At 43.5% G+C, this 15,145-nt stretch overlaps 1 protein-coding gene across 2 annotated transcripts in view; it reads left to right on the plus strand.

Annotated features, from left to right (window-relative positions):
• creb3l1 (cAMP responsive element binding protein 3-like 1) overlaps window positions 1–15,145 on the plus strand; it is a 121,790-nt gene that overhangs the window by 80,095 nt on the left and 26,550 nt on the right. For both annotated transcript variants that reach the window (XM_078415100.1, XM_078415099.1), the window contains exon 3: window positions 14,884–15,053. In XM_078415100.1, coding sequence (XP_078271226.1) covers window positions 14,884–15,053 — 170 coding nt within the window. The remainder of the gene's footprint in view (window positions 1–14,883; window positions 15,054–15,145) is intronic.

Below are 15,145 nucleotides of genomic sequence, written 5' to 3' on the forward strand. Positions count from 1 at the left end.
CCTTCTGAAGAATTCGTTCCTTCTGACCCTTCAATTTTGTTCCTTCTGACCCTTCTGAAGAAGGGTCTCGACCCGAAACGTCACCCATTCCATCTATCCAGAGATGCTAACTGTCCTGCTGATTTACTCCAGCATTTTGTGTCTGTCTTCCTTATAACCATTGTGCCTACCCCTTCTCAAACATCATGCACCTCTGATAATCTGCACCAGCAAATAGAAACACAAAAGCTGCTGGCAGCTGCTTGCATCAGGATGCAGTAATGGGCTCACTGCAAGTTCCCATGGGAACAAAAAAGTTGAATTAAAGAGAGTTGTTGGTCATTTAAATACTGATTTAAATGCACATGAGTGGCACTTCCTGCTCAAAGGAACAGTATCCTGTTAAGAGTCGTGATTAATGAAATTCAGCAACTGGAATGAAGTAAGGTACAGGATTGCAGATCAGTCATCTGAGAAAGTAGGTCAGTGTCTGTTTGACCGTCTGCCATGTGCATGGTCCGCACTGTAGCCTTTCGCAAGCAGACACACTAAACTAAAAAAAAGTACTTGCCCTTATTTCATGACATCAAGACATCTATAAGATCTTGCTATCCAGGTAGCAATTCCTGATGCATTCATCTCTTTCACTGGCAACTGTTCACAGCTTACAGACTCCAGGATGAGCTTTCAATCAATTACACTAGCCCATGCCTTCTGCTTCCATCTCTTAACACTGCATGGTTCAGCTCAGTTTCTAGGATGTCCAGCTCTTACCGAGTTCTGCTGATCCAATGCTATCAGTGCTAGGCTTCTTCATTCCTGAAATGAATCTGTCCTCACTCATCTACAGGTCCGCCCCTGATTGTGGCATGGTTCCATTCCCGATAACCATTTGCTACTATAAACGCAGGTTGGAAATATGACTGCGTACCAAATTCCCACAAGGCAGAAGATGCCTACAGAGGTGGGTTTTCTTATTGGGAAAGATAATCTTGAGAAGTGCTTTAAATCACATTTTGTTGTACTCAATCATAAAGTTGATGTTAATAAATTTAGGCCGTCTATCTTGGGCTAGTAATAATATTCTTTAGAAACATAGAAACATAGAAAATAGGTGCAGGAGGAGGCCATTCGGCCCTTTGAGCCAGCACCACCATTTATTGTGATCATGGCTGATCATCCACAATCAATAACCCGTGCCTAACTCTAGACAAAGATATAACTCTAGCCAAGGTTTTTAAATGATATTGATGGTTATAACATTGCTGCTAGCAGTGTGTCTCTAGGAAGGATTTGCAAATGGACATCAACATGGTAACTGGGATGTATTCTTCATATTTCAATGTGGCAAAAATCAAGCTAGTCTTAAGAAAAGTCACCTGAAGCAGCCATCAAACTAATCCTGTTGGTCTCTCAAGCGTGTGTATGTGCATACAGGATGTGCAAAAGTCAGGCATTCTTAAACTAGGAATGACCTGTATCTGAATCTAATCTCTCAACAAGTCCAATTCATCATGTTGACTGTTGATTTACAACATTTCAGAGCCTTTCCCCCCCCAATAAATCCCACCGTGGCCTTGCTGCTCTCCGTCTCTGTAAACTCCTGCAGCCAAATAAGCCATTGCGAGTTCAGCGTCCCTCTAATTCTGGTGACTTTTCCCTCGCACGATTTTAATGGCACCAACTTAGAAATCATGCTGATCAAGATTTTTCGATCCTTGCCGTGAAAACGTGCTCTGGGCACAATCAGGCTGCAGGTTATTAGAAGCAGGTCTTTCTGTGAGACATTCTTTCTGCAAGAAATTCATCCATGCTCAGATTTCCCTCCCAATATCTGTGGAAATGTTAGTTTGAACTGTAAATTGCTCTGTTACATTAAATGAACTGTAATGAATGAAAGTTGTTGCTGTTGTCTTAAAATAAGAGTGACAAGTCAATTTTCATAGCACTGTTTGTGGTAATTTCCTGTATGATGATGACCTGATAATGCATTTTATTGATCTGAGTTTGAAGAAGACGCTTTGGCCTGAATACTGAATGGGACTCATTGCTCTTAACAATACAGTGCTCTGGGGTCATTTACTTCAATTTAATAGGAGAGATTAATATCTCATCGGGAAAATAGTACTGCTGCAGAAATGCTAATGTTTGAGACACAGACTTCTGTCAGAGTCCATTGACAATTTTCTGATTTTATTTTTAGGATTCAAGTCTACTTTTAAGAACCACCATTAGGTTTTCAAGAGAGAAAACAGTCCTTCAAAAAAGCTACATGATTGTTCGTGTAAGGAGCTCATTAGTATCACTGATATGTTTCATAGCCCACTGAGTTAAAACTGCATCCAATCAACCTTTATAATGTTGCTATACCTTTCGCTGGATATATTGACCAAGGCAGAACACTGTGTTCCAAGTGTGATCTCATTTCAGCTTCATAGAGTGCCAGTGTTACTTCCTCTGGAGATTGTTCTGTGGATCTACTTATACACCCTAAGGCTCTATTTAACTTGGCAAATGCTAATATGCAGTATGCCATTTTTGAAGCCTCAAGCACTGAGCACAGAGATCTTATGCCTGCTCATAATATGCCTGCTCATCGATTGAATCATCAAACTAAAGGCAAAAGGAAACATCAACCCTTTAGAGAATAGGGCATTTTGTTCAAATTGCTGCCCCGATCTACAATTGAGCCTAGTTGATTGAATATGATAGAAAACATTATGATTTTAAATTCTCTTAATATTGGCCAAGGGACCAGGGGAATTCTCCTTCCATCCAATCCCATGGAATCTTTCAGTTGACCTGAGAAGCAGGAGGGGGCCTCACTCTGAAGATGGTACCTCTGCCAAGGCCAGATCCCATGGCCCCTCGATTGCGTGCTGAAGCCTGATGTGGGGATTGAACCCACAACTGTCTGCAACAAGTGATGCTGCCACCAAATGAGCTTGGATTAACATTTTGTTACGTGGTTGGATTTATCCTAGAAATTCCTCGGCCCCCATAGATGTCAAGTAAAAGTTCATGGTACTGCTGAAATGTTGGCACAATGATTGCCTTTTGCTTAAATTTGCACATTCTGTCATTGCTGACAGTACCAAGGACGTTAGCTAGTAAGGACTGTACTCGGAGCCAGACGGGTGAAAAGATGCCTGGCCATTGGGTTTCAGGTTGGGCCAAGTCTTCAGATTGAGTTGTCAGGTGGAGATGGCTGGGTCTAAGGGGAGCAGGGTCAAATAACTTCATCGGAGGTTGCACTGGGTCACTTGTGGACTGAAAGAGATTTACATTTTGAGTCCTCGGGTTTAGGAACTGGGAGTGAGCAGAAACTAGCAGTTTGGGGCTTGTGGTTTGGGAGATTAGTGAGTAGGGTTGACGACCATTTGAGAATTGTAATCTGGATTGGTGACGGGCGTGAAGCAACAAAGGGAAATATTAACATTAAGGGGAATTTACTTGAAATGGATTCCCACTGTCAGGCTGGGGTCTCTCAGGTTTCCACTTACATTGCAGCTGGACTACACAAACTTGGTTGTTACGAGATATCCCATGATACTCACCACCATATGAACTAATTTCCCTGCATCTTCTTCTTGCGTTTGAGGCAGCAGAAGTTATGTAACGCCCTCCAGGCCCTGTAGCCTGTGCAATGTGCTGTTGTCAAGGACCGTGAGGTCTACCCCTCCACCAGGGGGACGGAGGACAGTGCAGTCAAAAATGCCGTGCTGCGCTGTTTGCTGGTCTGCTCCACACACGCAGGCTGCTGATGGACGCAACCCTCAACGATGCATGTTGTCATTGAGCCGGTCGACCCCTGTGGGGAGCCGGTTCAGGGTGACCCACTCTTTGCGGGGCTTGTCCGAGCCGGGTGGGGCTGTGGTGTTCGGTGCGACAGTGAATTGAGGAAGTCGCGATGTCTGTTCCCAGCTGGTTCTCCATGCTCCTAGTATGTTGAAACCGGAGCCACAGAGGGTCGCTGCATGACGGGAGAAAGGGCGACGAGATGACAGGCGTTGAGGTCCTGGTTGCTGTGAATCCTGGGCGAGGTGGTGCAAAGGATGTTGTCGTCCGATGCGGCCTTTAACACCAGCCTATGAGTGAAGAACTCTCTGCGAGGCTTGGCGGGTGCAATACCAGGAGATCCGTCGGGGTTGGGCATAGGCAGCCAGTGATGATCCGCATGGTATCGTTGAGGGTGGCGTCTAGCTTGCTGGTATGAGCGCTGCGGCACCATGCTGGGGCGGCGTACTCAGCGGCGCTGTACACGAGTGCAAGAGCACTGGTTCGAAGAGTAGATGTCCCGGCGCCCCATGACGATCCGGCGAAGCAACGCAGGAGGTTGTTCCGTGCCGAGACTTTAGCACGGAGAGCTTCAAGGTGTTGCTTGTAGGTCAGCTGCCGATCTAGTTTCACCCCGAGATATGTAGGAAATGGGTTGTAGGGTAGGGGTGACCTCCATCTCAAATCTCATGCATAGGGAACAGTATCGTATGATGCATCAGTCCTTAGTGCAATTTGCTAACCCAAGTGTTGATCGAATTTGAACTAAGATTATCATAATTGCATTCCACTCTGGAAAATGGTTCTAATTCTCAAGAGCAATACACTGAAAAAAATTGCCTAATCAATAGGCTTTTGATATTTGTGATAGCAACAATGATCATCTTGCTTTCACATATCATATCATATCATATATATACAGCGCGGAAACAGGCCTTTTCGGCCCACCAAGTCCGCGCCGCCCAGCGATCCCCGCACATTAACACTATCCTACACCCACTAGGGACAATTTTTTACATTTACCCAGTCAATTAACCTACATACCTGTACGTCTTTGGAGTACTGATCCTTAGTTCTGATAGTAGTGTATTTAAGGCCCTGTCCCAGGTCTAAAGAGTCGTAGCGTTTTTCTGGTCGTCGCTGGATTTTGTGAAGGCTTGAGATTTTTCAGCGACTGTTGGTTTGACGCCAATGAGCGTAGCTTGACGTCTCCTGACGTGGGCGCTGTCGTAGGTTGTCGCCAGGTGATTAAGGTTGTCACCTGGTGAAGTAGGTTGTCGCCAGGTGATTAAGGTTGTCGCCGGTGCTGACTTCGGCGAATTCCAAGTGTGGACTTGATCTGATCATCCATCAGTGTAATGTGTCCATAAATGATGTTAGGTTTTGTATGTTTTTGCACTTGTATTCTGTTTAAAGTTTGAATTTTAAAGTTTGAAGTTTATTGAAGTTTATTGAAGTTTATTACAATATTTTTGTATGCACTGTTGTATGTTCTTATCAACCTTTTTTTAAAACTTTTGTTTGTATATCAATAAAGGAAATTCTTGACATTTTGACGGAAGATTGATGGATGGTTATTGTATTTCAGAGTGGTTTCTCATGGCATAACTTTCAAATAGTCACGATGCAGAATGATTGGAAACCCTACCTACACCCCCTTTTATAGGGAAAGTGGGTGACATGTGAATTGTCTTCAATTGTCTTCAGTCTTCAGGGTCATAGCTTGTCGTAGCTTGTCGCGGGTGGACATAGGTTGACTTCGGTTGTCGTAGGTTGTTGCCTCGGTGGTGGTAGGTTGTCGTAGGTGTCATCGTGGGTTGTCGTAGGTGCGGTCGTAGGTCCGGTCATAGGTGGACGTTCTACATGTGACGTTTGAGTCGCCCGTTGTCGGTAGCTTGCCGTAGCTTGACGTCGACTAGGTGGTAGGTTGTTGTAGCTTGTCGTAGACATTGTCGTCGGGTGGGTTCAGTCACCGGTTTTTCGGTCACCTGCTACGACTATGACAGTCGCCTTAAAAAATGCCTGACTGGGACAGGGCCTTTAGGATACTAAAGACCCTTAGGTTTATTTTGATGATGCTCTCACTCTTTTGCAGCACGTTATTGGCCATTGGCGAGCTGCCATCAAGCTTGCCATCTGATGGACAGTGTGGTCCGTAAAAATAGTTCATTCACAGTATCGAACATCATTTAATGCGAATCTCATGTGAACATATCTGATTCTTGGCTCATAGATAACACCATTGTTACCCTTCCCCGACACTCAGTCTGAAGAATGATCTCGGCCCGAAACGTCAACTATTCCTCTTCTCCAGAGATGCTGTCCGACCCGCTGAGTTACTCCAGCTTCTTGTGTCTATCTTCGGTTTAAACCAGTATCTGCAGTTCCTTCCTACACATCTATTGAAGTCATGTATAGTATGATTTGATTGAATAGCATGCAGAACAAGCATTTCACTGTATCTGTACACGTGACAATAAATAATCTAATCTAAATAAGTATAACTCCATATGCCAGCTGAATGAGAACTTAGGGTGTTAGTATGCCTTTTGGGCACTGTGCTGACATGATAACTGCTAGATGGAGTTGCACAATGGCAGCCAAAATCTCCTACACAACACCAGAGGACATAGTACCAATTGTCCTCCTTGCCAACTTGCAAAACGGCTTTAGTTGACAAAGTAATAACCAACCTCCTTCACACATTTATATTTCCTGCACAACTCTGTATCACTGGCAGCACTGGTATTATTCACTAATAACATTGTGTCAGTGATCATGCAAGTATAATAAACTATTTAAAACTGAGAAACAGACCATTTGGTCAAATTGTTCATGTCTGCCTTGTGTTCCACATACAGTTGCACTCCCTGCCTCCCAACACGATCATTCATTCTTCTAACTCTGTGAACAGATACTACTATTAATCTTATAAGAAAATAACTGCAGATGCTGGTACAAATCGAAGGTATTTATTCACAAAATGCTGGAGTAACTCAGCAGGTCAGGCAGCATCTCAGGAGAGAAGGAATGGGTGACGTTTCGGGTCGAGACCCTTCTTCAGACTGAAGATAAATAATCTAATCTAAATAAGTATAACTCATTGATCCCCAGTGGCACCAGGCCTTAAAGTGAGAAAATAAGAAATCATGCATCTCCTACTATTAATCTTTCCCCAATTTGGAAATCCAGCTGTCAACAACACCACATTTGTGAATGCAGATTTCAACAATTGTTGAAAAATTGAAATAAAAGCAAAAAATGCTGTACACTCTCATGTCCATTTTTGAGGAAAGATCTCAGCCACTTTGTCTTCTGCATCAAGTCACTACCAACTGATGTTCATTTGAATTTCTATCCCAGTCTTTCTCTTTCTACAAATGCTACCTGACCTGATAAGAGTTTTCAGCACTTTCTGCTTTTATTTAAATTGTATTTTCTATATTATCTTCAACATAGCAAAATCTCCATGGCCTTTCACAGGAATATTATCCAACAAATAGGGCTTATGGCCAATTGTTCAGTCAAAGGGCAGCACGGTGGCGCAGCGGTAGAGTTGCTGCCTCACAGCATTTACAGTGCCAGAGACCCGGATTCGCTCCGAGCTGTGGGTGCTGTCTGTTCGGAGTTTGTACGTTCTCCATGTGACCTGCGTGGGTTTTCTACGAGAACTTCGGTTTCATCCTACGCTCCAAAGACGTACAGGTTCATAAGTTAATTTAGCTTGGTATAAATGTAAAAAATTGTCCCGAGTGTGGGATAGTGTTAATGTGTGGGGATCGCTGGTCGGTGCGGACTCGGTGGGCCAAAGGGCCTGTTTCAGCGCTGTATCTTTAAAACAAAACTAAAAAGACAAAACGAGAGGTTTTATGGAATGTGGTAAAACTAGAGAAGTGTTAAGTTAGGGAAAGTATTCCATGGCCATGGATACTTGACAAGTGAAAGCATGGCACCCAAAAGGTGATGCAATTATATTTGATTTGGAGATTATGTTGAGAGAGCAGAAATATCCTCTCCTCTGTATTGTTGGATTTATCCACAATCATCATCACTTGCTTTTCATCTTTCATTATTATTCACCGCAATCCAACATCATTCTGCATCATTCATCATGTTTATCATTCACCTTGTTCATCATCGTTGTCCATAATTCCTCATGATTTGTTTAGTTTAGAGATACAGCATGGAAACAGGCCCTTCAGCCCGACGAGTCCACACTGACCATTGATCAGCCATTCACACAAGTTCTATGTTGTCCCACGTTGTCACGCACTTCCTGCACTCTAGGGGAAATTGTACAGAGGCCATTTAACCTCCTACCCACACGCCTTTGGGATGAGAGAGGAAACTGGAGCAGCCAGAGAAAATTCACGCGGTCACAGCGAGAATATGCAAAGTCCACACAGACACAATTTGATAAGCATGTCAGTGGTCACCAGCGATTACTGACTGAATGATACAAGGATCAGAACAGGTAATAATTTACCTTGCCCACTAAGAACAGACTGTAATTGAACTGAGGATAGTGTCAAGAGTCAAGAGTGTTTTATTGTCATATAAAAGCCTTGATATCCGCCATCAAAGCCACCGGTTCTTGTCTCAATCTGATGAGAACTCTGATGAGTGAGTTCGTTAGGTCTGGACCCTGCAGCAGTTGACAGTTAAGTGATTTACCCTTAAAAACTGCAGCACAGTCAAAAACAACTCTTAAAGTTCCTTTCTTTGAGTGATACACCCCGTGATGAGGAACGTACCAAAGTTCTCCATCACTTCGAGTCAGCTGGTCTTCTGGTATCCTTTCAGCATAACCATTATCAATCATCTGTGAGGAAAGATGTATATGCATCATGAAATGTTGTATTCTTTCCAAACTTGCGTTTCAGATTCTGAATGCATTGCTCTGCAATGCAACAGTTATTCGGCAGACTAACTGCCTTGTTTGAAAGGTAAGCCTAGACAATAGTGTCATTCTGAACATGACTGTTCCTGAGTGATTCATAATACTCAAGAACTTTACCTCTTCATATCATATCATATATATACAGCCGGAAACAGGCCTTTTCGGCCCTCCAAGTCCGTGCCGCCCAGTGATCCCCGTACACTAACACTATCCTACACCCACTAGGGACAATTTTTTTTTAAACATTTACCCAGCCAATTAACCTACATACCTGTACGTCTTTGGAGTGTGGGAGGAAACCGAAGATCTCGGAGAAAACCCACGCAGGTCACGGGGAGAACGTACAAACTCCTTACAGTGCAGCACCCGTAGTCAGGATCGAACCTGAGTCTCCGGCGCTGCATTCGCTGTAAAGCAGCAACTCTACCGCTGCACTACCGTCTGGACATTTCTTCTAATTCCTTGTTAGTTCTTTTATTGAAGTAGTGATTGTATTGCTTGATCAACAACTCTTCTAGATTTACAGTAGATATTCGATTGACGGCAGCAGCAGGGTAGTTATTCCTTTTCCTGCCTTTTTTGATCCTTCTCAAGGAGCCATAGATACCCCATCTGAGTCGGGTCCTCACAGCAAATGGTCCATCCCCTTGACTGCTGACAAACTCCTTGGGTTCCAATGCCTTCAAAGCATTCGTTCCGATAAGTAGGTCGATACCAGAATTTATTTTAGGTGTCTTGACATCCTTCAAGTAAGGCCATTGTCTTAAGTCTTCTTGCTTAGGTGTATTTGGATGAGAAACGGGCATTGTCTCGTGTAATCACATCAGATATTTGTATAAAATTGCCTTCCTCCAGACTAGATATTTCCATACTTGTGATATGATGACTATCACATCATTTTTCATCATTTATGGTATTCAGGAGCATCTTAACCTTTTCTCTTGTAATGTCCAGCCTTCTCATCAAGCTTTCTGTGCAAAAGGTAGCCAAACTTCCATGATCCAAAAATGTGTATGTTTGCAACACTGGATTCCCCTTGCTGCTCCTTACCTGTACTTGTAAGATGGAGAAAATGCAGGTTTCTAACTATGCGCATTTATCTGAGGTAAGGTAACAACATCACTCGTAGCTGGCTTCTCCTTTTGTTCTATTTGCTCTGGCTTCCCCTCCGTATTCTTCTGTGAAGTAATTCAGGATGATCTTGTTTGCACACATTACAAGCTATCCGACTCCTGCAGTCTTTAACTATGAGTCCTTTCTTCAAACATCCATAACAGATTCTCTTCTCCTTTAAGAAGTCCATCTTTTCTTTATATTCCTTCTTCTTGAATTTTCGACGCCACCTTATGGTGTGACCAACTTCATTACACGACATACAATAACCTTGTGGCCTAATGGTAGATGCATCTCTTTTCATTCCGCCTTTCGTTTCTACGGGTATTACAGCGGCAGTAAAACTGCTTTCCTTAGGTCCTGGTCTTCCCTTGGTTTTAGTAAAGGTAGAACCTTTGACAGTTACTGGTTTAGGATCTTGAATATTCCCATGGCGTAGATTTGACATTAACCATACTTCCCTTTCCATGAAATCCACCAGGTCAGGGAGCATGGTCTCTGTCTTCATCTTCCTGCATCAGACATGCTTTATCTTTCCACTTTTCTCTAAGCCTTAAGGGCAGTTTCAGAATAATAGCCCTCATATTACTAACGACATTCATTTCTTCCATATAGTTGATGTTTCTCATCGAATTACAACAACCCCTAAGAAATATCGCAAGCTCATGCAACACCTTCACATCTTCTGCCTTGATAACTGACCAAGCGAAGACCTTCTTCATGTATGCATTAGCAATCTTCGATTCGTTACCAAAATGCTCTTCAAGCAATTCTCTTGCCGTTCGATAGCCCTCAACCTCGGGCAAATGTCGACAACTTTTAACAAGCTGCTTTGAATATCTGCTTGTGTATTGCTCCAGAAATCGTATGCGATCTCTGTCACTAGTAGTTTTCATTTCCACTCCTTCTTCAAACGCTATTATGAAAGTTTCATATTGTAAAGGATCACTGTCATACTTAGGAATTTCCATTGGGGGTAAAGTGGAAGAGAGATTTTGTTGAGCTAGGAGCTCGCTGATTCTCGTTTGATTCCTCACCAATTCATAGAATTTATTTTGAGATCCTTGGCTGGGCGCAGATGGTCTAGCACCCGGTTGCTTTGGTCTGGCACTGGTTGCTTAGGTGAGGTTTTGTCGCCCATCCACTTAGTGCCAGTTCTGCGTCACGAGACCAGACTGGCTATGGCTGTTGGTTGACTTTAGCTGCTGTTTCCAGTTTTGTAGCTCCTTCTTGGACTAAGGAACTCTTCTTCTGAGATATTCTCGAGGCGTATTTTGATCTTTGGCCTTCCAGTATGTCCCTCCTTGCTCCGGCAACTGCCAGCTTCGTGGCTATTTCCAACCGTTTCTTCTCCTTCCTCAACTGCCTTTTTTGTTCCTCAGCCTCTTTCTTCAGCTGTTCATCTCGTTCCTCAGCCTCCCTCTTCAGCAGTTCTTCTCGTTCCTCAACCTCCCTCTTCAGCTGTTCTGCTTGTCTTTTCAGCTGTTGGCTCAGCTGTTCTTCTCGTTCCTCAATCTCATATTTTTCTCCAAGGCGCCAGCTTCTAGCGAGAGAGCAGTCATCTCAAGCTTCAGTGTCCATTTGAGCAGAGACCATTGGAGTTGAACTGGCTACAGAACCAGGTTTATGTCTTGATCTTCGTGTTGAATCGTTCGAGACACTATCCTGAGGTGTCATTTCTTCTCCCACTTCAACAGCTTGTGGCATAGCTTCTCCCACTTCAGAGTGCAATGTTCGGGCTACGATTTCAGACAACCACTTCTCCGCGTCTGCCATGAAACCGTCGAAAAGTTGCATCCTTTCTTTGAACCACGATGTGCCTTTCATGTTGCTCCTCAGGTAGTTGTAAACTCAGTATTGAGTGTTGTTTTTCTCCAACCTCTTGGCAGAGGCCGAGTAATCGATCGGCAGGGGAAGAGAAAAGACATTCTGGCCTTCCATCACAGTGAGGAGGTGACTGGAGGAGACTCACTGTGATGGATGTTTCTTTTTGTTTGGTGTTGGTTTATGATTGTGTGTGTTATTGCTTATTTTTATTGCTCTTATTGTTGGACTGTGAGTAATCTTTCATTTCACTGCACATTTATGTGTATGTGACAAATAAAATTGACTATTGACTATTGAGATTAGATTGTACTCTCCTCGCATTCTCATCTGATTAGTTCCTTCTGGTATTCAATTGACTTGATGACCTGCTTCCACGACTTGGCTCTATCCTTCTGGCATCTTTCCAGGTAGGCTGCCTTTCCCTTCTCAGTGAGCTTGACGTTTCTCTTCTCATATCCTTGATTTTGGCTCCGCATCTCCCTCCTGCGGCGGTTCTTCTTCATGCTTACCTGCTGGAAGATCCATGATGAATTGGTGCAATGTTCCAATGTTATATCGCAATGTTCTATAAGCACCAGAAGAATTCAAAACCGAACTGGTATTTCTTCAAAACACCTCATTACTTTCAAGGTTATGAAGGTCTTCTTGCCAGTATCTATCCTAAACAATCGCTAGCTGAGTACACCTTATCTTGTTGAAGTTCACAACATCGTTATATTCAAGGTTATATACTCAGCACTGGCCGCTGATCTTCAAGTAGCATAAACAAGCTTCTTACTGTTCTCAGTACTTCTTTAGAATGTTCCCACAGGCTTTTACACTTGAAGTTCTTAGCCACAAATACGACTAAACAGTCGTCCACTCACGGTACCCGGTCAATGAAGTCTTCAATCTTCCAATGATCCAGGTGCAGACCTTGTCAATTTGCTTGCGACCGGCAGATTCTTTGTTCCAGGATTTCAGCTCTAATCTCTGTCAGAGATTCAGCTTCTTCTTCAGTTCCACTGTTGAATCGGATTTTACTTATCCGCTCGTAGATCAATTTTTTTCCTTAAATGTAATGGCAGTTTCTGTACCTTCTCAAAGTCCAACTTCGATAGCCATTACTTCTCGGGGATGTGGTGGAGATATAGCTTACGCACACACCACACTCTAAGATAGCAAAAAAGAATCTTCCAAACGCTGTTTCTTGATTAATTGGTCTTTATTAAAGTAGCACAAAGCAAAAGAATAATTCATAACTTGTCATTCTTGTCAACTGCTTCCTCTTCAAGCAACACAGTCGTGACCGTGTGGTCGTCACTGTGTGGTCGTTGCCATGTGGTTGATATCGTGTAGTAAAAAACTGTTTTCTCTCCATCCTCCGAGACTAAACTGACCACCAATCTCTGTGGCTATGCTAGCCTCCTCAGTTGTAGACACGCCCCTCTACGTATCAAATCCCACCTTCCAAAGTACAGACAAATAGAAACTAGATATATTAAACATGGCCATAATATAATAACAGTAACTAATTTAAGCGTAAATGGCTCTTACAAGGGCAGTTTGTTCACTGGCTTCCAGAGATTGTTAGCACACACACATTTCTGCAATGATATTTTGGCTCAACACTCTACAGGTTTTTGTTTTGTTGCTTTTTCATTCAAAATTATTTTTTGTTTTCACAGCATAAAGAGAGTAAAGATAACATTGAAGTGAAAATTCTGCCCGCCTTAAAGACTATGCTTTATGTAGCTTAAATAAGGAGTTGTCCATTTTTAAGACCGATATGAGGCAAACATAGCAGCAGGAGAGAACTAGAATGGGAACCTAGCACAGGATGAAAAGCAGGATTTGGCATGGAAAAGGGGATAGGGGAAGAAGGATGGAATTGAAATCCGCTCAGTGAAGGGACTGGGAATATGTGTGGCACTGAGTGGGAATTATGAAGGCTGATTATGGCAGTGAATCATAATTGGGAATAGGGAGTGTGATGGAGTGGAAAAATGAGATACGAGAGTGTGGCACAATGAGGGAATTGGGAATTTAGCAGTAGATGCAAAAGGGAACTGCAAATGCACATAGTGTGATGTGGTATGTGGAGTGTTTTACAGGGTGGGAATTTTGAATGGGGTTAGTTAGTCATGTATGAATGACACTGGGTGAGAACTTAAAAAATCATGTGCCATTGCACCTTTTTTCCTAATTAATAACAATGCAAATTTTCCCTTGTCAATCCACGGAGTGTTACAAATGTTGTGAGTATATTAAGCATTAAAGATTTGTGATAGACACAATATGCTGGAGTGACTCACTGGGTCAGGCAGCATTTCTGAACGAAAGGAATAGGTGATGTTTTGGGTCCAGACCCTTCTTCAGACTGAGAGTCAGGGGAGAGGAAAACTAGAGGTATGAAAAGGTACAGAATAAATCGGAACCAACACCGATGACCAAGGAAAGGTTCATTTATTCACAAAATGCTGGAGTAACTCAGCAGGTCAGGCAGCATCTCGGGAGAGAAGGAATGGGTGACGTTTCGGGTCGAGACCCTTCTTCAGACTGATGTCGGGGGTGGGACAAAGGAAGGATATAGGTGGAGACAGGAAGATAGAGGGAGATCTGGGAAGGAGGAGGGGAAGGGAGGGACAGAGGAGCTATCTGAAGTTGGAGAAGTCGACGTTCATACCACCGGGCCGCAAACTGCCCAGGCGAAATATGAGGTGCTGCTCCTCCAATTTCCGGCAGGCCTCACTATGGCACTGGAGGAGGCCCATGACAGAGAGGTCAGACTGGGAATGGGAGGGGGAGTTAAAGTGCTGGGCCACTGGGAGATCAGCTGCGTTAATGCGGACCGAGCGCAGGTGTTCAGCGAAGCGATCGCCGAGCCTGCGCTTGGTTTCACCGATATAAATAAGTTGACATCTAGAGCAGCGGATGCAATAGATGAGGTTGGAGGAGGTGCAGGTGAACCTCTGTCTCAGAGGTGGAAGAGGTGATAATGAAGTGATAAGCTGGGTTACTCCAGCATTTTGTGTCTGTCTACAGTGTAAACCAGCATCTCTAGTTCCTTCCTATACATTGAAGATCTGCGGTCAAGTTTGTTACTTTCATTTTCCAATGTTCCTTAATGGACTTGACCTCTTAGCCACCTTATTGCTGTAGTTTCAGACAGAAAATACTTCAGATCCTCTCTTCCATGTTAATACGAAGGTTTGTTCAGATCCTGAACATGACCATGTGGGTCTGGTATGGAAATATTAGCGTTTTCCCATTTGTCTCATTTCTGACTCTGCTCCTTGTTTTGACAGAAGCTGATGGTGGGCTTTGGGTGCTGGGCCCCGACCTGACCCACATCATGATTAAACAGGAGCCAAATCTGCTGTCAGAGTCTTGCTGTGCTTTTCCATCAACCCAGACGTCAGCTCCTTCTGGAGAGCAAATGGTCGTGAGCCAACCGACAAGCTCCATAGAAGAACCGGTGAGTCTAAAGAGGCTGTGAAAGTTCAAAATGGCACAGGATCTGTTGTTACGATCCCTCTCTCAGAAGGTGCACCCATGCCTCTACTGTCT

The sequence above is a fragment of the Rhinoraja longicauda genome, chromosome 18 (genome assembly GCF_053455715.1).
Source record: "Rhinoraja longicauda isolate Sanriku21f chromosome 18, sRhiLon1.1, whole genome shotgun sequence".
NCBI lineage: Eukaryota > Metazoa > Chordata > Chondrichthyes > Rajiformes > Arhynchobatidae > Rhinoraja > Rhinoraja longicauda.